Source organism: Lycorma delicatula, chromosome 7 (assembly GCF_047948215.1).
Source record: "Lycorma delicatula isolate Av1 chromosome 7, ASM4794821v1, whole genome shotgun sequence".
Lineage (NCBI taxonomy): Eukaryota > Metazoa > Arthropoda > Insecta > Hemiptera > Fulgoridae > Lycorma > Lycorma delicatula.
The window spans coordinates 82456414-82480037 of NC_134461.1; the positions used below are offsets into that span (position 1 = coordinate 82456414).

At 30.2% G+C, this 23624-nt stretch overlaps 1 protein-coding gene across 4 annotated transcripts in view; it reads right to left on the reverse strand.

The window, feature by feature from the left end:
* LOC142328177 (V-type proton ATPase subunit E-like) overlaps positions 1–20523 on the reverse strand; it is a 105320-nt gene extending 84797 nt beyond the window's left edge. For 3 of the 4 annotated variants that reach the window (XM_075371732.1, XM_075371731.1, XM_075371728.1), the window contains exons 1-2: positions 20433–20523; positions 11359–11575 (exon numbers count right to left, since the gene is read on the reverse strand). In XM_075371732.1, coding sequence (XP_075227847.1) covers positions 11359–11379 — 21 coding nt within the window. In that variant the 5' untranslated portion in view covers positions 11380–11575; positions 20433–20523. Of the gene's footprint in view, positions 1–11358; positions 11576–19953; positions 20314–20432 lie in introns of those variants that run through there. The other variant, XM_075371729.1, reaches the window with a different exon arrangement.
* Between the last annotated feature and the right edge of the window lie 3101 nt (positions 20524–23624).

A 23624-nucleotide genomic window follows, 5' to 3' on the forward strand; every position in this document is an offset into this window, starting at 1 on the left:
TGTAAAATCATTTCAACTTCATCATCACCTACGTAGTATTAACTTCATAGGTAATTTGAATTATAATTCTGTTGCTGTCATTCTTAACAGTATCAACACAAAACAAAAACACTTTTTAATAGCTTCAGTCCACCATAACCTACCATTTGTTTTTACCTTTGAATAAATAAGAAAACATTAACAATGAGTAATATTTAATGTATTTTAATTAGATCTTTATTAGATTGATATTTTACATAGTATACGTCGAATTCATATTTTTTGAAGTAAAAACTTGACTATAATTTTAAGTCAATTTAGTGATGCAAGCCTTAACTAAAATACTTCCTTAAAATAACATAATTATAAAATGAAATACATTATAGCAAATAACATAATTTTAACATTTTTTTAATCATCAATATATATTATATATCGTGGTTTAAAATACGTCCGAATGCGATTGTAAATTTTACAATCCGGCAGGAGTTTTTGCATTTTCATTAAACATATTTGAGAAAATTTGACGAATATTTCATTATATGATTTGTATAAAGTATATAAAAAAATTTTATCTCCAATTTTTCTCCGATGATTTCATATTTGTATTGTATTAAAAAGTTCTATCACGTAGTTACAATATTAGTAGAGGAATAAAATATTTTATATTTATGATTATTTAATATATAGGAATAAAATATTTAACGGTATATATTTTTATGATTGAGAAAGTGAAGTAGGAAAAATATATAACAATTATCTCGCCTTTCATACATATCTGTACTTTTTTTGATTCGGACAATGTCTTTTTGAACTATAAATATATAAATTGTTGAATTTTAATGGTTTCAACTGACGGTAAACTCTTACCGAAACCTTAACAATTTTATTGTTTTGGGAGTTTGGATTCAGTCTTACTTGAACCGAGGGGGTTACTTCAATGAACGTATATTTCACTCTTTTTTTTATTTTTTGCGGCGATGGGCGTTGGACAACTCGTAAATTACAAATGGAATTAATGATAATTTGATATATCACCTTAAAGAGATCGATGAGACGAGAAAATTGGTCCAATTAAAATTAAATGGTTTTAAAACCAACAATGGTTTTTTTTCAGATATCTAGAACTACGGTTGTATGCGACCCTTTAATTTTGTTTTGTTACTTGAGGTATCCCGATTCTCTTTTTGGAAATTTTCTGCGATAAAAGAAGCTAGCTCAGTAAACCTCAATTTAAAGTATTCAGCCTTCGTTGGTGGCGGCTGGCAGGAGCGCTCAAAATTTTAAAGAAACATGGTCATGTGAGGTTTTAATGTGCTCTGTGAGACAAGCAAAATCGGTATCAAAAAAATTAAATTCTCACTATTTAAACCAAAATGGGAAAATAAATGTCATTACGTTAATTAAAAATTGAAAAAATTATTAAATATTTTCAAATACCCCTTTTAATTAAATTTATTCTTTAAGAATTTCATTTAATTTAAGTAAATAACAATTTGCAACTTAATTACTTTTCCATGCATAATTAATTCTATCTTTTATTTTAAAAAGGATCTTTTAATCTTGTGAATTAAAAATACCGCCTAATAAAATTATTTCAGTTAAAAAATTATATCGCTTCTCACCTCATATAAAATGTTCAAACTGCTCTCCCTTTTCCTCCATGCAGTGGAGGGAGTCGGAGGGAGGAGAACGGGGAGTCGGAGCAATGTGCAAAAAAAGGCTCGTATGGGGCAAAGCTCATACTAACTAAATCAGAGAAAATAAAAATGTTATATTTTCAGATGTTTATATGTTTATGAGTCATGTTTATATGTTCAGGGACAAACGGGTTCCATATGTTAAAAAATCAATGAAAATACATCACTGGCTCATATCCAACAATCAGTTAAAAAATCCCCAGATTAGTGTTTTGGGGTTGTTTCACATTTGAAGATCCATTTTATTACTTCCAACAAGTATGTTGAAAAGTTATGAATATTTCGAGATTCTTAAGGAAAGGGTTGGGACACAACTTCAAATTCTACATGGCAATGGAATGTTCCAACAAGATTTGGCATCACACCATACTGCCAAAAAAGTGGAAAAATTTCTTAATGAATGAAACATTAAAGCACCCCTTGACCAGGCAACTTTCCACAATTAAAACCGATTGAAAATCTTTGGACAATAGTCAAAAACAACTCTCAAAAATGAATTGCACCATAAAAATTGACTTTATTAAAAAAAAAATTAACTTCATTTAATATTGGTATCGTTTCATGATGAAGAAATCAAAAAAATGTGTACTACACTTGTTGAATCCATACCAAATTGTGTACATGAAGTGATTAAGAACAAAGGAGAAGATATTAATACTAGATATTCTTAAAATTAAAATAGTCTCAAATTGTACAAGTATGATTTTTTTTTCTAAATAAAGTTACATTTTATTAAATAACATCTGTGTTCATATTAATTTGCATTCTTCTGGAGAACAGTTTGTCAGATCTCATGACTGTCCAAAGGTATTATGCTGTGCAGTACTATGAAGTGAATATATCGTACTGAACTTTCATTCAAATTTAAACATATTTTTAAAGGCTGGAGTCTCTTAAACATGGAGTTTTACGCCATTCAGGATTTTTTCATTATCCACATTATTTTATAATATAAATATTAAGAAAATTGAACCTAAAATATTAATAGTTAAAATGTTGCTTTTATTACATTCACTGCTATTGTCAGATGTTCTATGAAAATCTTCTTTGTAATGGAGAGAATTACACGTACTAATTACATTGAAGCAGACATGTACCCTTAATCTAATAAATACATTAACAAGAAAAACTGAAGGTTAAGGCAAAAGTCCTTTTCTGAAATCAGTAATAGTCAAAATCTAGGCTATTAAGAAAAATTAAAAACTTCACTTTTTATATATTAATATAGTTCAGTGCACATTATATAGCTGAAGTAGATACTCAAAGAAATATTAATATATAATATAATATAAATACATATATATATACAACGACTTTGTAACAAGACTAGCAATCTTCAATTCATGTAGTAAATACAAGATAACATAAATTACAAATTTATCACACTTTTATAAGTTGTCATACAAATAATCTAATTCATTCGTTCAGTAAAAAAGCTCTGTTTAGAATATTAGTAATGAAATTAAAAATAACTTCAATTTAGTCCCTACTCTTTAATAAAAATTTTATGTTTCAGTATATTTACTTCAGTATTAAGATGCTAAAAGTACATATACTATAAAAAACATGTTCAATAGAATCATCAAACATAATCTTCACAAAGCACCATGCTTCATTTTGCATTGTTTTAAAAAAATTACTGTTTTTTATTCAGCTAAAGTGACCATAACTTGATTAAACACCTTTGATACAACATATAAAATGATATTTCTTTACTACAATTAATGCTTGGTGAGTAGACCATGTACAACTCATTACATAAAGCTGTAAGAAAATGCCATTATACTAGCTACATCAGCATTAATCAGATGAGCCTGCTTTTTTAAAAAAGGATTCTTTTTTCAGATTAATAATTTCTTTCGTCTCTAATATCTTCCAAACCAGACTAGCCTCATAACACAACTCTGTTACAATATTTCTTACATGCATTTCCTTTTTCTTTTCACATGGCAAAATTTCCAAACATAACTTGTTCCATTCATCTCCTACCTTCCAATTTTGCCAGATGGCCATCACACTTCCACTTCAATATCTTAATTACTACATCTGCCATTCTAGTGTGTAGCCGTATTTTTTCACAATTAATTCTACTTTTTCTTTTCATACCAAACACACTTCTTTCCATTCATTGTTTTTTTGGTATGGATTTCTTCAGCAAAGTCCAAATTTGTGAGACAAGGTGTTGCACAACAAATAATTTACATTTTTTACTCAACCACCTGGTTGTTTTTCAAGGAACCAATATTTTTTCAAAGCAGCTGCTATCCTTCTTTGGATCTCCTTTCTTGTTCTGACCTCAAAGTTCACCAGTTGTCTTAAATAGATTGTTTGTTTGCCCAATATAGTTTTTTATAGCAATTTTCATAACACCACTTGTTAGAATATATATTTTTTTCCATTGTTTCTAAACCTGCTGCCTGGCCTTGATTTTCCAATTCATTCAAAATTTCTCCTAACATTTCTGGAGATGAAGCAATAGTACCAGATCATATGCAAACCTTATAATTGGTAATCTTCTACTGATAATATTAATGCCAATTTTTTTTCTTTCCATTTTAGTAGATTTCATCAAACAAAGTTGGCAATACAGGATCTCTCTATTTTACTCCTTTTACAAAATTGAAATATTTAGGTGGCATGTTGCAGGAGCTTGTGTAAGAATTTGTGGTTTATGGAATCAAAAGTTTTATAATAATACTGATAAATATAATTATTTGTTTCCTAACAAGCCTAACATGATTTTAATCTGTTTTATTTTTATGCTGTAAACAAATACGAACTCGGAATCTTTCTATCATCCACCATTTTTGAAAAATGTTTAAATTTTAATTAAAGAATTTTTTTCATTTTTCACTATATTATATTTAGCATTTTAAGCACCTATATTCTATTTTGTTACCTCATTTTTTATTGTTTAACTTTGTTAACATAATTTGTAAGCTATAAATAAACAATACTAGAATAGAATTAAATAATATCATGTCATATTATGACATCATATCTAATACTAAAGAGTGAGCCTTCATGGACAAGATTAATCATGTCTGTGCAGGCCAAAACATGTAGTTGAAAACACAGCTGTGTTGTTTGTATTAAGCACTGGATTTAGGAATGAATTAATTTTCTTCACTCTTATTGCTGTCTTAAGTTTATTAAGTACATTATGACAGTGCAGTGTCATAATACCTTGAAATTTTGTAAATGATGTGGATGCCTTTTGTTATGTATGTGGTGAGTTTACCGTAAAATCAAATTAAAAAAGCACATATCATTTGTACTTTCACTGTAAAAGGAGATGTGGGCTCCTCAATAGTATGGACTAATTGTTCTGTATACTGAAGAGGATGGCTGAAAGGTACACAGAAGGCTTTGCCATTTGGTGTACCTATGGTTCGGTGTGAACCAAAGGTCATGTAACTGGATTGTTTTGATTGTTACTTTTATTTAACAAAAGTTAAGTTTTGTCTGGAATTTCTAAATATCTAAACGTATTGTAAAATAACCTTCGTTACTATCTGCAGGCATGCCTGTACGTCACAGTAAAATTATTACAGTTCCTGAGCCACCTGTGAATGTATGTTTTGAAAGCAGTTATGAAGAATCAGGCAGTACTGAAGATGACAACAATGATTTTGATTTTGAATTATCTTTCAATAAGCCACATCTTATATCACAAGGTGAACTAAATGACTTGGTTAGGGATTTAAATTTATCAAAAAATCAAGCTGAACTGTTAGGATCAAGATTGCACGGTTGGAATTTACTTAATAAAAATACAAAAATTTTGGACTTTTGAAGCCAACAAAAAGAACCTTCTCAGTACTTTATTGATGAAAATAATTTGGTTATTGCATTAATGTAGATAAGCTTATGTTGCACTTAGGACAAGATCATAAACCTGAGAACTGGTATCTTTTCATAGATTTGTCCAAGTAGATTTTAAAAGTGGTTCTACTGCACAGTGATAACAAATATCCTTCGATACCAATCGCTTATGGTATTAATTTGAAAGAGACTGTATGTGGCTTACGATGTTATGAAAGACGTCCTTGAAAAAATAAATTATAAAAACATGGCTGGAACATATGTGGTGATTTGAAAGTTATAGCTATTTGTTACGCATGCAGTTAAGCTATACTATGTACATGTGTTTTCTTTGTGAAGGGGACAGTCAGGTTAGGGATAAACATTATGTAACCAGTTTCCTTTGCAAATGGAACAGTTGAGCTAGGGATAAACATTATGTTACCGAAGAGTGTAACAAACAAAATAATTTAACAAACAATTTAACTCCAAATGGGAAAAATATTATTCATACCCAAGAAAATATTTTTACTCCCTCTCCATATCATGTTTGCACTCATGTTGCATGCACAATTCTATATGTCGCCACATCCTCTGTGACATACAATGGAGTATTTCTGGTGTTATGTTATGGAAGGTGTCCCTCACAGCGTCAAGCAATTCTTCATTTGTGGTGTGGCTACGTGCAGATATGTGTGCCTCGATAATTCCCCATAATGAATTGTCTGGTACAGTGAGATCAGGACTTCATGGTGGCCATGATAAGGTAGCTGGTGACGCTGGAGTACTGTAACCAATCCAACGTCCTGGAAATGTTTTATTTAGAAATGTGTGGAAATATATAACTGCATTAAATTAAAAATACAAACAATTGGAATATTTGACCTTAAAAAGATTAAAAAACCTCCTGCTAGATGTTTAGAACATAACTACACACTTTTAGTGTCCCGCAAGTATATAATTATAGAAAAAATTAAAGTAATGGAAGTAAACAAAGAGGATTTAGTTGTAAGAACAAGTGAAGAAAGAATAGAAAAAGTAACAAATTACAGATATTTGGGTTCTATGAATGGAAGAACACAATAGAAATAAAAGAATAACAATGGCAAAAGGAAGCCTGCACTAAGAAGAGGGAATTATTGTGTAGTAAAAGCCTGGATTTACAATTAAGAAAGAGGTTGGCCAACTGCTATGTTTGGAGCATGGAAGTGAAACATGGACTACGAGGCAGAAGGAAAGAGAATTGGATTGAATCTCTTAAGATGTGAATATGGCGAAGGGTGAAGTAAATAAGATGGATGGATAAAACGAGGAATGAGGAATTGTGTGAGGAATAATATACAAGATTAAAAAATAAAGATTAATTATGCATGAAGTACACAAATGAAAAGAAACCAGATTAGGACATATGGTTAGAGGTAGTGGAATCTTGAGGACTGCTTCAAAAGGATCGGTAGAAGAAGAAAGAAACTGAAAAAAGGAAGGTTGAAGTTAATAGATGAGCTGAAGATTGTAAACTACAAGTGGTTAAAGGAGAAGGGTTAGGTTACGAGTGGATGAAAACAGTGGTGGCATAAAGGACCTGCTGCCAGACAGAACACTAGTTGAAGATTATGAGAGATTTACAAATATACATCATTAAGCTGCCTTTTATATCAAGAATCTGTCTCTTTTTGGGTTTTGCTATTCTTTAAAAAAAAGGCAGATTACATGTGAATCACAAGAGGAATAAACTGAACATACCAATAAAAAGTATCTCAAACCTCAAATTTGTGTAACTCATAAAATAAATTTGAAGTCTACGAGCTTTTCCGTCCTAATCGACAAGTCTTTGTTTTGATATCGGCACAATTAATCTTATGTACTTCTATCAATGGAATATGTTCAGCCGACACCTACTTTTATTGAAACAATTTAAAACCGTAAAAAAACAGGGATGAGCCATATAGTCTGCCATGAAAGCTTACGGTTGCAGATGTACATTCGAAAAAGTCTCCGTATTCCTCCCTTCACTTATCATGTTGGGTGTAAACTGTTTTGAAAGTCGACGGGAGTATTCTGTTCCTATGAAATAATTTAAGACGGTTGCATCCTTGCTCTTAAGGTGCATGATCATTTTAAAAACGACTTGAATATGAAACAATTTTGATCAAATTTTGTGAATGAATCATCGGAAAGAGACATAGACGCAATATGTTGCAGCCTTTCGTGCATTTTTAGTATGATTTCCAAACCCTGTGTCCCTCACAAGTGTCGTTTTCTGATGGATGTCCAATTTATCGCGGTTTATGAACGAAGAGTATTTTTTTTTTCTCGAGAACTCTTATTTCGTGCTTGAGATAAAAAGGAAGCTGCCACTTGTTAAGATACAGGATGGATTGATATCGCATACGTGTTCGAATCATATTTTTTTTAATACTTTGCGAATGGTGATTCTTATTTGCAGATGTTGGAAAGAAAAAAACCTACATAAACAATAAACCTTATCGATATTAAATATTTTTGATAAACCTCAATTTTAATAGATTATCATTGTACGTGTTTTGATACAGAAAAACGTGGCTCTAATCATTTTGTTCTTCCAGTACGCAATTTCCAAAATAAACAAGCTGGTTCGACTCTGATTTACAAGCATCAATGGGCTTATCCCAACGGCCGTAACAAAGTCCCGACATTATCGTACCCGAAAACTCATTGTGGTGAATAATCAAGGCCTGTATATATATGTCGATATGCGACAAATGAAGAATTGTATAACAGTGTGAAAGAAGTCTTTTGATATTCTTTGCAACATGTCAAGGAGGTCGTAGAAATAAATAGCTCTGTGCGTTCAGCATGAAGGTGCTCCCTAGGTAAAGATACACTGGGTAAATAATTTCTAAGTGCAAATGTATATAATTGTTCAAAAGAACAATTATATACATTTAATGACTCAGTACAAAGGTACTGAGTCCACAACGTGTATTTGTCTAGGGATACAGGGGACGTCTCGGAGATTTATAAATGTATTGTAGTGTTAATAGTAATTTTTGTAGTTTTACATGTAGTTGAAGTGTTTTTTCCAAATATTTCTACATTTTCTTTCTCAAAGTCTATATTTTATTACTATATTTGATGTTATGCTGCCCACAAACATAAAATAATCTTTATTTTCTATCCTATATTTATATTTTTGTTTGTAACAGAATTCGTATTTTCCAAAAATATTTCTTATGCACATGATCCGTTACACTAAATATGTACGTAATAAACATTTTTAAATTGTAACTCGTTCCTGTTGTTTTTATCCTCCACTACAACATTTATCTTACAATTTAAATGATTTGAAATTTTCATAATATTGTTTTTCCACGGTTTATTTCATTTCCAGGTTCATATTGCATTCTGTTCATCGTTTTTATTTGAACATCTGTATATTTATAGATTTTTTTTTTCTCTTATAATAAAACCACATTACAATCTTTAACAGCTGATTTTGATACTTCATACGTGTAATTAAAAGAAGGAATTTTTAAAAAATCATTCGTATAAATACAATATCGATGATATTTCACAACCTTATCTTACATATCTTCTATGATTACTCGCATTTCAGGCTCCTGTTTTTATTATTTATTTCTTTTATTTATTATCGTACATTACTTAAATTATATGTTACGTATATAGTAGTTATTTTATAATATATTTTTTCTTTTTAAAATTTATTGGTGTAGTAGATTTCCAATTAAATAATTTTTCCCAGCCAATAAAGAATATACGTTTATTTTACGTGGTTTTTAACGACGTTCTATGATTATGTTCAAAATAAGATATTTAAGACAATGATTACGGAAAGTAAACAAATAAAAATTTTAATAAATGAGTTAGTTGGTAAAATATAATTTTAAATTTAATAATTGTGTGCATAAAATGTTAATTTTGAAACTGTAAACAGTGTAGGAAAAATTAAACAATAGTTTATCAGATTATATATAAATATATATATTATGTGTGCCTACTTTGCACAGTATTTTAATTTAAATGGTGTACTATACCATGGTGTACTATATTTTCATAAGAAATATTCTTCTATACTATTCTATACTTTAATAGCCATAATTATAGGTTGTATAAAAAATATATGATGCATACAAGTTGTATATGTGTGTTTTCATTCATTATTTATTTATTTACGATGTGGGATAAAACAAATGTTATAAACAATATGTTTATTTTTCTACAGCTTGTAATTTAATCTATTATTAATGCGATCTGATGAAGTAAGTTTTATTATTAAAAAGAAAATAATTTATTTAGTTGTATTAATTATTGTTTATTTTACAAAATACTGCAAGTTAATCATGTGTTTTTTCTCTTCGCATGGTGTTTATGATATTTTTTGAACGATTACTAAATCCAGTAAAATAGAAAAAAAGCTGGAAAAACGTTGTATAACATACCCAGAGAAATTATGAAACGCGTTGGTGGTAGTATCTCTGCAGTACCCTTACCAATTGTAACCAAAATTAAATGGCGTCACGTGACTTATATTCAAAAATCATTGAACAACATTTCATAAAAATCTGTCCATTTCGTTTAAAAAAGGAAAACGATAAATAATGAAAAAAACAATAATAATTAAGCTTATTTCTTTACCGGTGAATTAATCGCCCGAATCAAAGTGATATACCAATGTAACGGAATCATCTAATTCTGAGATCTTTTACCTTCATTTACACTCAGCCCAGTAGTTCTAACCTATACTCGCTTGAGGGTTGCATTTCAAAACAAACAATATTTTAATTGAATTTACAACAATTTTATGTTGTTTTTGTAGGCCTATGCTCTCGTCCTAAGCCAAAAGAACCAACACTACATTCGAGTCACGAAAGATTTAAAAATTTGTTTTTAGCATTATTTTACTTTCTTGTACGAAGTAAAGGCAGTATTGTGATGGCAAAAAATTTCGGTTTTCAGATTTCAACGGAAATATCCATTTTGACCATCCCTGAATCCATTTTGACAAGTTTCGGTGTGACATCTGTACGTACGCATGTATGTATATCCCTACGTATCTCGCATAACTCAAAAACGATTAACGATTACCCATAGGATGTTGAAATTTTAGATTTAGGACTGCTGTAACATCTACTTAGCACCTCCCCTTTTGACTGCAATTGACTAAACGAAAAGTGTCTAAAAAAGCTCAAAATCCAAAAAAGTCTGGATTTTGAACTTTAACTGCAGTAATAAGCTCTCATTGAGAGCTTTTCAACGATAGAGTTCAAAATATATCAATCCTCTTTTTATTTACACTCATCTCTTAATTTTCTAGCGAATTTTTTTTAATGCATAATTTCCTTAAACTCAGTATTTATTTTATTGAATGTTTCCATTTTTAGTCTCGTTTTCAAAAAAATATTACTATTATTAGTATAAACTTTTGGAACAATAAATTGAAAAGATTTCATAAGTAAATATTTTTTAAGAACTTCAAAATATCACTGAAAATAGTTGCAAGAATGACTGAAGAAAATGTTTTATTATTTTTATTGCCCACCAACAAAGGACAAAAAAATCGCAAAAATAAAATTTTTAACACTACACCAAATTCGTCACCTTTCAACAGGTTTTTATTTACCAATAATTTAAAAACAAGTATTTATTCTGAATTACTAAAATAATATATTGCAGCCAAATTATGTAGAAAATCGTAAATGGTACCAACAAAAATAAACAGCACAACGTAACTAGCTGGAATCTTTCACTTTCATTAATCAAAATACTGATACAGTAAATTGAAATCACCATGACATGTCTCTTTAAACATCTTGAAAGTTGTAAGGATCCTTTTAACTCAGAAAAAATAACCAGTGTAATAATATTTTATACTTACCATAACAAATGCCTGCAACATACATTTCTGTAAAATATCTATATTATTTTCTTTATCTTCTGCTTTTTTTATCAATTTCTTAAAAGCAAATTTCTAATAGATTAATTAATTAATCTAATAATTAAATTCTAATTTAATTTCTAATAGATTATCTACAACGTCTTGTCTATGTTTAAGCAGTTTCATTTTAGATTGGGTTGTAAGAAGTTGTTCTTTTCTGAAACAAAAAGTTAAAGACAAATAATAAATATATTTATCACAATATTCAGGCAAATGCTGATCATTAATTAATATAGTGTGCATTGTATTCGTTAATGTTATACAAAGATAATGAACCAAATTTAGTTAATATCATATAAAGAAGAACCTGTTGATAAAGAATACTGAATTCACTGAAATTCTGTCAATAAGAAAATATTTTTATTCAGAAGTGGAAAAGTAAATCTTCCTTGGTAACAGACATTTTTTTGTAAATAGGAATTTATTCAAGAAAATGTCAGTTAACAATGTCAGATACATAAAAATGTTTATGTTTCATATGTCTACGATGTATATTATGTGCAGTAAAAACAAATCTCTTTTTATCTTTTAATTGATTAATTAATTTTACTTGCTTTTGTATTTTATGTACCTTGTTATTTGATGATATATAACTGACAATTATACATAGTTAGCAATTATGTAATTGTAGGTGATACAAAGATTATGAGATAGTATAGAATCAATACGTTTACAACTTATAATCATTTTTAGTTTATTCACAATAAATTATTCTTCATATCATGTGAACTTAGCATATTTCATGTCCACCAAAATGACAAAGATGAAAGCGACTATGACAATGGGACCATGGCACTGATTGTTCAGTTTAGTGTATATTACAAATGTAATATACAATCTAATTCACTTATTTAAGTGAATTAGATTGTATATTCTAATTCTAATTTATTATTGTAGTTTTAGTGTATATTTAGTGCATATTAGATTTATAGAAATGTTCTTTGGGGAAAAAACGATTCAGAATCATTTATAAAACCAAAATATAGGCTGGAGAAATAATACAGTAAAAATTTAAAATAACCAAGTATTACACAAAAATTATAATTCAATTTTTCTTAGTAAATTTGAATTTTTGTACTTAATGCTGTAAATTCTATTTAATTTTAAGGTTTTTCTTAATATGGAATGAGTTTTCTTTAAATTATAAGCATGGTAACATTGGATTATAAGACTGTGTAATATGATTATAATTATATTATAAATAAAATTACAAGTTTATTAAAGATAAGCACAGCAATTCTTACTTATAACAATTTCTTGTATTTTGTACATTTTGTGACAAAAAATCTGTAGAACCTACAATGCTGAAACGTTTAACAGTAAATGTGTAAAAAAATTTACTTCTAAAATCAACCTCCCCCAACAGTCATCTCTATTTGCTTTACTACTCTTTTACCACCCTCATCCCTTACTGTAAATCCATCTATTGATTTCACATAACAAAAATCCCAACTGCCTAATACAATATGTAATTGAATCATTAAAAGAAGGCATGACTAATTTAATTAATGATGTGGTTTGGCCTAAAAAACAAAGCAGAGGATTTTAATTGTAATGAAATCAATATAGATAAATTTTTCAGTTCCTTTTACATTTACACTTTGGGCATAAAATACAGTATCGGACCCTAAATTTGGCTTAAAGAGAAAAGATAAATTTACATGTTATTTAAAATAATTAAAAAAAAAAATTATATTTACATCCAATCTTTTATAATTAACTATTTTCTTGAATTAATTTGAAGTTAATTAAATTTATTTTATTACTTTTCCCAATTTTATTTTTTGTTCGTTACAGTAAAAACTAAATAAATAAAAATGAAATAATTTTCTTTTTTACTGTATACATTTTTAATTGAATTTTTATTTCATAAAATGTTAGCTTGTATTAATCGTTTTTCCTATTTAAAAATTATTTCATTTTGTATGTAGTTGGGTATTAATTTATTTTAACTGATTTATTTTTAGAATTAATATTGTCTATTATTTTAGATATTATAATCTTTGTATTAACAAACTGATTTTTTATAGCTGCTTGACAACTATAGTCCACTATTTAAATTAATCTAAATAAAAGAGCTTAAAGTTAATATATAAACTAGCATACCCGTCGTGGTTTCGCCGGCGGTATACGGTATATTCGTATGTATATATTCATTTAGGTATACTATATTCATTTAGTATATTCGGAATGGGGAAAATTTCCAATCGTTTATCGACATTTTTTTCTGTCCTTTCACGGTAGAATTTCAAAAAGTCTAGAAATTGGTTTTTAAATATTCACATGAAGGTTACACTCACCAATAATCAAGTAGATATTTTCATTGTTACCGAGAAATAAAAAAAATAATAAAAAATAGAAATAGTAATTTCATTGTTATTCCATTTTAACCTTTAAACTTGGAATTTCAAGAAATCCTTACTTGGTATGCACTTACACCGTAAGAAGAACGTGTATAACTAATTTTCATCAATTTATCTTCTGTAGCATTTGCTCGGTGTTGACTATTAGTCAGTTAGAACATGTTTAAGTCACCGGGTTGGTCTAGTGGTGAACGCGTCTTCCCAAATCAGCTGATTTAGAAGTCGAGAGTCCCAGAGTTCAAGTTCTAGTAAAGGCAGTTACTTTTATACGGATTTGAATACTAGATTATGGATACCGATGTTCTTTGGTGGTTGCGTTTCAATTCACCACACATCTCAGAAATGGTCGAACTGACACTGTACAAGTCTACACTTCATTTACACTCATACATACCATCCCCATTCATCCTCTGAAGTAATGCCTGAACGGCAATTCCTGGAGGCTAAACAGGAAAAGAAAGAAAGGACATGTTATATATATATATATATACCAGTATTCCTGCGACGCGGCTTTACCCGCATTATTTTTTTAAGAGCTAACTTGTTTATTTGTCAATAAAAACGATTAAATCAAGAATATAGTTGTAGATTTCCATTAAATACCCCTCGCAGCATTTAATGAAAATGTTGGCATTTTTGTGGTGCTAGAATGAATAATTGCTGTGTAAATTATTCTATAGCAAACCACATAAAATTATCCGTGAGAGAAACAGTCCTCTCTTAAGTCAATGCCTACCAACTTCAACTATTATCCTTAAGACTTATTAATCGTCATTTTTAGCATCCCCGTAGCGGCTCGCCCGCGCTGCATGGTTACTTCCGTTTCCCGTCGCGGTCAGAAGATATTAAGCCGTACGTGACTTGCTTCGCTCGCCCTTCCCGTCTAGCCAGAGGGCTCTGCCTCTTGAACCCCGCTGTGTTCATTAAACTCATACTTTGTGAATAATAATGATAAATAAAGATTAAAGTCTGTTCAATTTATAAAAATTATCAGTGTATTGTAATTTCTTTAAGCAACAATTTACAGGATCAGAAAACTTGAGTTATATACGAATGTAGATTTCAAAACAGTCGATCTCCATCTTAAATATATTAATTATAAATGGTTACCGTACTTCGTACGGGTAAAAATGTGTTTTCCCCGATTGTGAGCGTTACCCGAGAAACACCACTAGGAGGTGACCATACTTTGTTTCTCATTAAAAAAAAGTTTTAATTATTTTAATTTTATGTTTTTTAGTCAAATAGCCGGAGGCAGGTGCAGCTAGTCACGCCGCACAAACAGTAACAGTGGTTGTATCGACTGAGCCATCGTCGCACACCTTCAAAAATCGAGATTCAAAAAAACCCGAAAATGGTCTTTATATATTTATCTGAAGAGTAATTGCAAGCCCCAATTTAGTGAATATCTCGTTTACTATAATCGGAATTGGAAAAAATTTGCAATCATTGTTCAACCCTTTCAAAGTCAAATTTCGAAAAATTTCGAAACTGGATTTATGATATTTCCATGAATTCAGAATCCAGTTTAACTGTTTAAACACACCAAAAATCAAGTTGATATCTTGATTTTATCGTGGCAATTTCTCCTTGTCCGCCATTTTGTTAATTTATATAAAAATTTTCACATTAATATTTTGTAAGTGTCTTTGTAATAAAGTTTTAAAATTAGAAAAAAATCAGGACTTCAATACCTTTGCAAATTACAAAATGGTGGCCATTTTTTTTCAATCCGTTATATCTCCATAAATATAAATTTTATAAAAATGTATGTTATTGCTAAAATATTAAGCCTTTTATTTTAAACAAAATTACATTCTATTTTTTTTTAAATCGGTTAAAAAATAGCCGAGTTATGGCAGAAAATTTATGTTGAAATTTTATACCTGTTTTCATGTCCTCCACATACATTGTAAATAAACATACATTTTGATAAAACTTATATTTATAGAGATATAACGGATTGAAAAAAAATGGCCACCATTTTGTAATTTGCAAAGGTATTGAAGTCCTGATTTTTTGCTAATGTTAAAACTGCATTACAAAGATGCTTACAAAATATTAATGTGATTCCTCTATCGGAACTTGGGATATAAATTTTTATATAAAAGTAACAAAATGGAGGAAAGTGGGAGAACGAAAGAGAAATTGCCATTTTTCCCATGGATATTTTTTGTTTAATTTTACAAGTAGAATCCGATAAAGTATACCCAGCCCACCATTTTAGAACACTCTGTATATTATATAAATAACTAACAGCATTAAACATACCACGTTATTTTTCTTTAAATTGGGTTGCGTTTTAAAACAAACACTGTACATTACACGTGTTGTGTTATTGTAGGAATGTCTTCTAATAAAGTAGTATTCTGTATTACTTTATAATATTTTGAATTCAAATCAGTTATTACAGTACTGTATTTCCAATTAGGCTATAAGGGAAAGTACTTAAAACACTGTACCATTATCGTAGTTTACTGTCCCGAAAAAAATGTGTAAATGAAATCAAAGTACAAAAATATTAAGTACTGCACACTACATATTTAGTACCGTATTTTTATTTTTCTAAATTTTATTTTAACCCGTAAAATTCTGTAATATTTCAACTGGCATTATTGTTGTTTTTTTTAATTTTATCAGTTGATCTTCGAAATAAGCGGGTAGCTGTAACTACAAGCGGGTATACTACCCTTTAGCTTACTACCTTGCGGGTTACCCTACAAGCGGGTAACTACAAGCGGGTATACTATAAGCGGGTAAATCAGCGGGTAGCTGTAACGCGGATATAACAGTTGTCTCCGGATGGCCGCGTTACAGCGGAGTGGTAATTTAAAGCGTTAAATTTTTGTTGGTTTTAGAAGCGATTAGTAAATTTGAATTTACCTGATTCGAATTTCAGCTAATCGCTTTATTGTGCAGCGAACTAATAAAAATAGTTCCCAGATCTGTCCACAGTCGGCTCGACGCCAAAGCTGTACGTACAGGTCTCGGTATCTTCAGTTTAGTCAGTGGTACGCTCAACTAATCAAAAACGGGTAAAAGGGTTAAAGAATAAGAAAATGCGGTGACAGGTAAGAAAAAAATAATATACTCTGGAAAGAACTGCAGTAGGACAGCCAAGAATCCTTTTGGTTAGGTAGTCCCCAGCTGTTTATATAAAGAATTGTAAATTTGCAATTTCTCCGGAAATCGGTGAAGTTTTGTGTGGAGAAACAGATGACAATTAGAACTAGAATAATTAAAAACAAGTAGATAATTAGTCATGGTTATGAGTAATGGTTATAACATGCAACATCTGTTTTTAATAATTTTTATCAGCTATTTTTTAACGAATAAAAAATGTAGTTATCTGATTTTTTTTTGAAAGCCGCCATTTTGTTTCTATACACCCTAGAAGGTTGAAATTTTTGCAGAACATTTTTAGAACCTTCGTTAAAAGGTCTGTAAAGTTTCAATAGAATCGGTGAAGGAATGGGCGAGTGATACTAAATCAAAAGCGTGTACCTCTTCGTGGACACGCGGTGTATGTATATATAAAATCATGAATTTTTTCAGAAATATTATTGTGTGTATTTCTACGTAATGCATTCTAAGCAACTGGCAGTCGACATCAAATGCAAAATTTATGTTGCTGTATCCCATAAATACATGTATTTGTATCAATACTAAAAAAAAAAAATTAAATACACGCGAAACCTCACGGAATGTTTTAAATCAGCAAAAATTATAATAATCGTTGCTTATAGATTTAGATTTAGTGACATAGCTGAGTTCTCTATCCAAATAATATTTCTGTACCTAGGAGGCATACAACACCATCAACATTTTTTCAAAAATGAGGTTTTAACACCATCTTAACCTATAATGGTTGCTCATTTAGAGGCATAACACACTATCTGCTAAATAATAACACTAAGGAAATAGATAGGTTCAACGTAACACTAAGTCCATAAGGGAAAATGGACACCATGTGGACTTTGTGTTTTATGCCTCTAGAAATTTTCTCTACTTATAACACTATCTCCACATGGTGTTGTTTGCCTCAAATTAACTCTGGTGGATTTTTTTGGAAACACTGGATATTTAGTTCTCTTGCAATCACCATTTTTATTGTGTACTGTGTTGTGTTTTTTTGTTTGATATCTGTTTACTGTAGCAACAATTTTAGAGTAAAAATAATATGAGTTCTATTCAAAATTCTCGAGCTGAGAAAATTATGAGTTCTAGTAAAATTGAAAAAGTTTCACATTCACCAGAGGTTAGTTATAGTTTGATAAGTAACCAACAATCAACCATACAAATTTTACAAAATGATTTATTTTTAAGCAGTGATAATGATGATTTTAATTATGATACTGATTCCGATAAGAATTATGTACCTGAAAGTAGCCCAAGTTCCACATCAGATAATGAAGGTAACGATTGTTATGTTGAAAACAATTGTGCTAAACCTAAGAGGCGTGTTAAAAACAAATCTCTTACTGAAAAGAAAGGTAGAAAAAGAGTAAGAAATATTGATGAATGGTTGTATACTAAACGAAAACAAAATTATGCGGCAGGGAAAGAGTACATCAGTAAAAAGGGTAAGCATGTAAAAGCAAGAACTATGAAAGGTGCATGTTCTTGTAGGATGCAATGTAGTTCAAGGAAAAATGATGGTAGTAGGCCAAAGGAAAATTCTTTAATTTACTATTTTAAAATAAATAATGTGAAGATAATGGTGTGCAAGGTAATGTTCTTAAATAATCTATCAATTTCAAACACTGTTGTAGTAAACATTATGAAAAAAATACAGCAAGAAAGGTTAATCAAACCAGATATGAGAGGTAACATACCCAAAATGTACCAGTTGTTCTTGCTGTACTGTTCTGAATATAACATTAGGTCTGAACATATTGCAACTGATTCGACTTATCGTCATGCATTTAATACCAAATTTAATCTTTCGTTCAAATCACCTGAGACTGACACATGTGATACATATGGTTCATTCATTGCTCAATTGAAGGATAATTTGAATGACGAAGAAAAATATCAAATTAAGAAAGATCATGATTCACATTTAGAAGAATCTAAAACCAGATATTAAGAGTACCGACACAACTGTCTAAAAGTAACCCAAAATACAAGGTTCTCACTGGTGACTTACAGAAGTGTCTTCCTACACCTCTTTCTCATATTAAAGTGGGCTGACCATGTCATTCCTAACTCACAAGTAGAATAATTAACTATATGGTCAGATAACTGTTACGGGCAGAATAAGAATGTACTAATTGTGATGTGCTTTTTTTATTTTAAGCAAGTATCCAAAAATTAAAACCATCAACCAAAAATTTTTACTCAAAGGACACACTCATATGGAGGCAGACTTAAAACACAATAGTGGTGCCACCAACTACCCAGATGAAAAGAGAGACTGAAGATGTGTTACTGTTTTTCTTGTGTTTTTTCCTTTTTTCTTGAATGCGTCTCATATTGTCTAAATGACTGTACTTAGGATTAATAGCTTATATTAATGAAATCTCTAATGTTTGTCCTGATAAACAAAGTTTTTTAATCATTCTAAATTGACAAAGCATATTTTTACTTAACCATTGCGTTGAAAGAAACCATTAGATTAGAAGAAAGGACTTTATAATCTTACAATGAAAAAGGTGATAACAGTCTATGTATTCATTTTTTTGTTATACTTTCATAATTTTTATTTTCTTAAATCGTTTTTCAATTTAACTACAGTTTAATTTATTCTGTATTGTAACATTTATTATACTCATGTGTATTATTAAATGAAACAATAATTAAATTTGTCTTGTTAATTTTACAAACAATTTGTTTTTAAAATGTTTAAGGAGATGGTGTTATATTTGTGAAAAATAAGAGATATTAATTTAGAGGCAAAAAACACCATGTCCACTTTTTTTAATAAAAAACAAATAAAATTATAAAAGTGTATTAGAGTGATAAAGCTGACCATAATAGTGAAACAAATACCAAAAATCATACAGAAACTAATTCAATTGATAGAGCCAGTAAGGAAGAAATGAGTAAGCAAACTTTGATGAGCTATATCTCAGAAAGATGAAATTGTGACATGGTGTTGTATGCCTCCCAGGTACAGATTTAACAAAACAACGCACGTCAAAGCAATTTAAAAAAGAAATATTCCACTTACCTCATTTAACAAGACATTCATTTTTAATATTTTAAGTTAGTTGCATTTGGATTCCTTTTTGAAATTAATAGGTTCATTATTTCAATGTGATTTTTTTGTTGTTTATCTTCGACCTTTTTTATTGAAACTGTGTAAGGCGACTTTTGAAATGCTGAATTTCATGTTTTACCTTTCATATTTCATGATATTGCATCAAGATTTTATCCCATATTTTATTCAGCAACAGTTCAGGATTAAACTTGGATTTGGGATCATTTTTGTAATTTCTTAGCATTTGAAAAAAAAATGAAACATAAATTAAGCTAAATTAAAGATATTTTAGAAACAAAGTTTACAAACAGTACAGTAGGTAAGATGTGTTTTTCTAATACATCATTATGTTCCTATTCCTTCCATTTTTGTTTAAAGATAATACTCGTGTTACTAGTTAAATAAAATAAATAAAGGTATTTTAATTATGTTAATATGAATTGACTCACCAAAACAACAGAAGTTAGTATAACTTTGAGATGTAACAGTCACGTGGCACCAATCCACACTTTTGAGGTTATGAAAATTGCGCCAAATAAGCAGCTGATTGTAATTGCTGCCAAATGAAAAAAAATGAAACATTTATATCAATTATATTGATAAAACTGATAATGTAATACTGGATACATAACAATATAAGTTTTATCAAATTATATTTGAAATTAATAAAAGCACATACTATTTTTCAAAGGTTGTGTCCCTATTAACCCTGTTTTACGGTACTGGAATTTAGTTATAATACGAAATAATCATTAACGGGAGAAAAGAAGATGAGATCAATCGATCACTACAGCAAAACAGCTTAAAAAATTATATTCTACCGGACTGGTTTAGGGGTTTACTCGTCATCGCGAATCAGTTGTTTAACAGCTGATTTTCGAAGTCCTTTCAAATTCTAGTAAAACTTTAGGTGCTTTTATACGGATCTGAATACTTGACAATGAATACCGGTATATTTTGGTGGCTGGAGTTCAATTAACCACACCTCTCAGGATTGGTCGACTTGAGTTTGTACAAGACTACACTTCATTTACATGTCATACATACAATTTTCATCTCATGGGGCTTTGGAAAGGGGGGTTGCGTTTTTTCACTAGTTAATGCAACATACACACTAGGAAAATAAATGAATAATAAATTTTAAGATTATGTATCGTAATCGAACGATATACGACGTACAAATTAACCGAATAGATATTACCGAATTTAAACTGAGTTATAAAATGTATTCGATAGAAATAGATGGTACAAATAAATTTTGTATCGTATGAAAAAATGCCAAGCCTCAACGGAATTCGAACCCAAAATCTTACAGATGAAAGAGTCGCTACCATTACCCCACAGAGATCAGTAGAACATTTAGCTGGAGTAGATGAAATCCTCCTCTATGAATCATGATACCTTGCTGTTGGTGAGGGGGCTTGAGTGCTCAGGGATACAGAGTAGCTGGACCGAAGGTGCAACCATATCGGAGAGGTATCTGTGGAGAGCCAGACTAAGGAATGATTCCTGAAAGAGGGCAGCAGCTCTTTCAGTAGTTGTTAGGGGCGTGAGTCACAATGACTTAAACGGCCATATCAACATCACTCAGTCCTCTGAGTACTGCGCAGCTGAAAGCAATGGAAAACTACAGCTGCTTTTTTTCCAAGAAAATGTGGCTCTGGAATTAGAAAATGGTGTTATAGAGGAAGAAGAGGAAGTTGAGGAGGATGAAATGGGAGAAACAATACTGAGATCTGAATTTAAGAGAGCATTAAAAGATTTAAATGGCTGAGAGGCTCCTGGAATAGACGGAATACCTATAGAATTACTGCGCGGGTGAGGAAGGGATTGATAGATTATACAAACTGGTGTGTAATATTTATGAAAAAGGGGAATTTCCGTCAGACTTCAAAAAAGTGTTATAGTGATGATACCAAAGAAAGCAGGGGCAGATAAATGTGAAGAATACAGAACAATTAGTTTAACTAGTCATGCATCAAAAATCTTAACTAGAATTCTATACAGAAGAATTGAGAGGAGAGTGGAAGAAGTGTTAGGAGAAGACCAATTTGGTTTCAGGAAAAGTATAGGGACAAGGGAAGCAATTTTAGGCCTCAGATTAATAGTAGAAGAAAGATTAAAGAAAAACAAACCAACATACTTGGCATTTATAGACCTAGAAAAGGCATTCGATAACGTAGACTGGAATAAAATGTTCAGCATTTAAAAAAATTAGGGTTCAAATACAGAGATAGAAGAACAATTACTAACATGTACAGGAATCAAACAGCAACAGCAACAGTAACAATTGAAGAACATAAGAAAGAAGCCGTAATAAGAAAGGGAGTCCGACAAGGATGTTCCCTATCTCCGTTACTTTTTAATCTTTACATGGAACTAGCAGTTAATGATGTTAAAGAACAATTTAGATTCGGAGTAACAGTACAAGGTGAAAAGGTAAAGATGCTACGATTTGCTGATGATATAGTAATTCTAGCCGAGAGTAAAAAGGATTTAGAAGAAACAATGAACGGCATAGATGAAGTCCTACGCAAGAACTATCGCATGAAAATAAACAAGAACAAAACAAAAGTAAAGAAATGTAGTAGAAATAACAAAGATGGACCACTGAATGTGAAAATAGGAGGAGAAAAGATTATGGAGGTAGAAGAATTTTGTTATTTGGGAAGTAGAATTACTAAAGATGGACGAAGCAGGAGCGATATAAAATGCCGAATAGCACAAGCTAAACGAGCCTTCAGTAAGAAATATAATTTGTTTACATCAAAAATTAACTTAAATGTCAGGAAAAGATTTTTGAAAGTGTATGTTTGGAGTGTCGCTTTACATGGAAGTGAAACTTGGACAATCTGAGCATCTGAGAAGAAAAGATTAGAAGCTTTTGAAATGTGGGTGCTATAGGAGAATGTTAAAAATCAGATGGGTGGATAAAGTGACAAATGAAAAGGTATTGCGGCAAATAGATGAAGAAAGAAGCATTTGGAAAAATATAGTTAAAAGAAGAGACAGACTTATAGGCCACATACTAAGGCATCCTGGAATAGTCGCTTTAATATTGGATGGACAGGAAGAAGGAAAAAATTGTGTAGGCAGGCCACGTTTGGAATATGTAAAACAAATTGTTAGGGATGTAGGATGTAGAGGGTATACTGAAATGAAACGACTAGCACTATAGGGAATCTTGGAGAGCTGCATCAAACCAGTCAAATGACAGAAGACAAAAAAAAAAAAAAAGATGAAATAGACACAAGTAAATTTTTCATGCATGAGTGTACTGCCTTTAAAGAGTGCTTCGTAATCCTCGTATGAAATAGTGAAATATCTTCGTATTCGTAATGAAAAGGTTCTTGCATCATATTACATAGCTAAATGATATTTCAAATCATGCTCAATATTTAACTTAAAAAATCAAACTTCTTAAACGGACATTAAAATAAATCTGTTTTTAAAACCTATACTAAAAATCTTTTTAAAAATATACTTCAAATTAAATGATTTTTTCAAATCTCAACTTTTAAAAGTAATAAAACCGGTGCCAGTTAAAAATATCCACCAACGATTTAATAACTTATTTCGGGTCGAGTTCAAAAATTGACATTTAAAAAAAAGTTAAAAAACCTGAAAAGGAGTTGCCATTA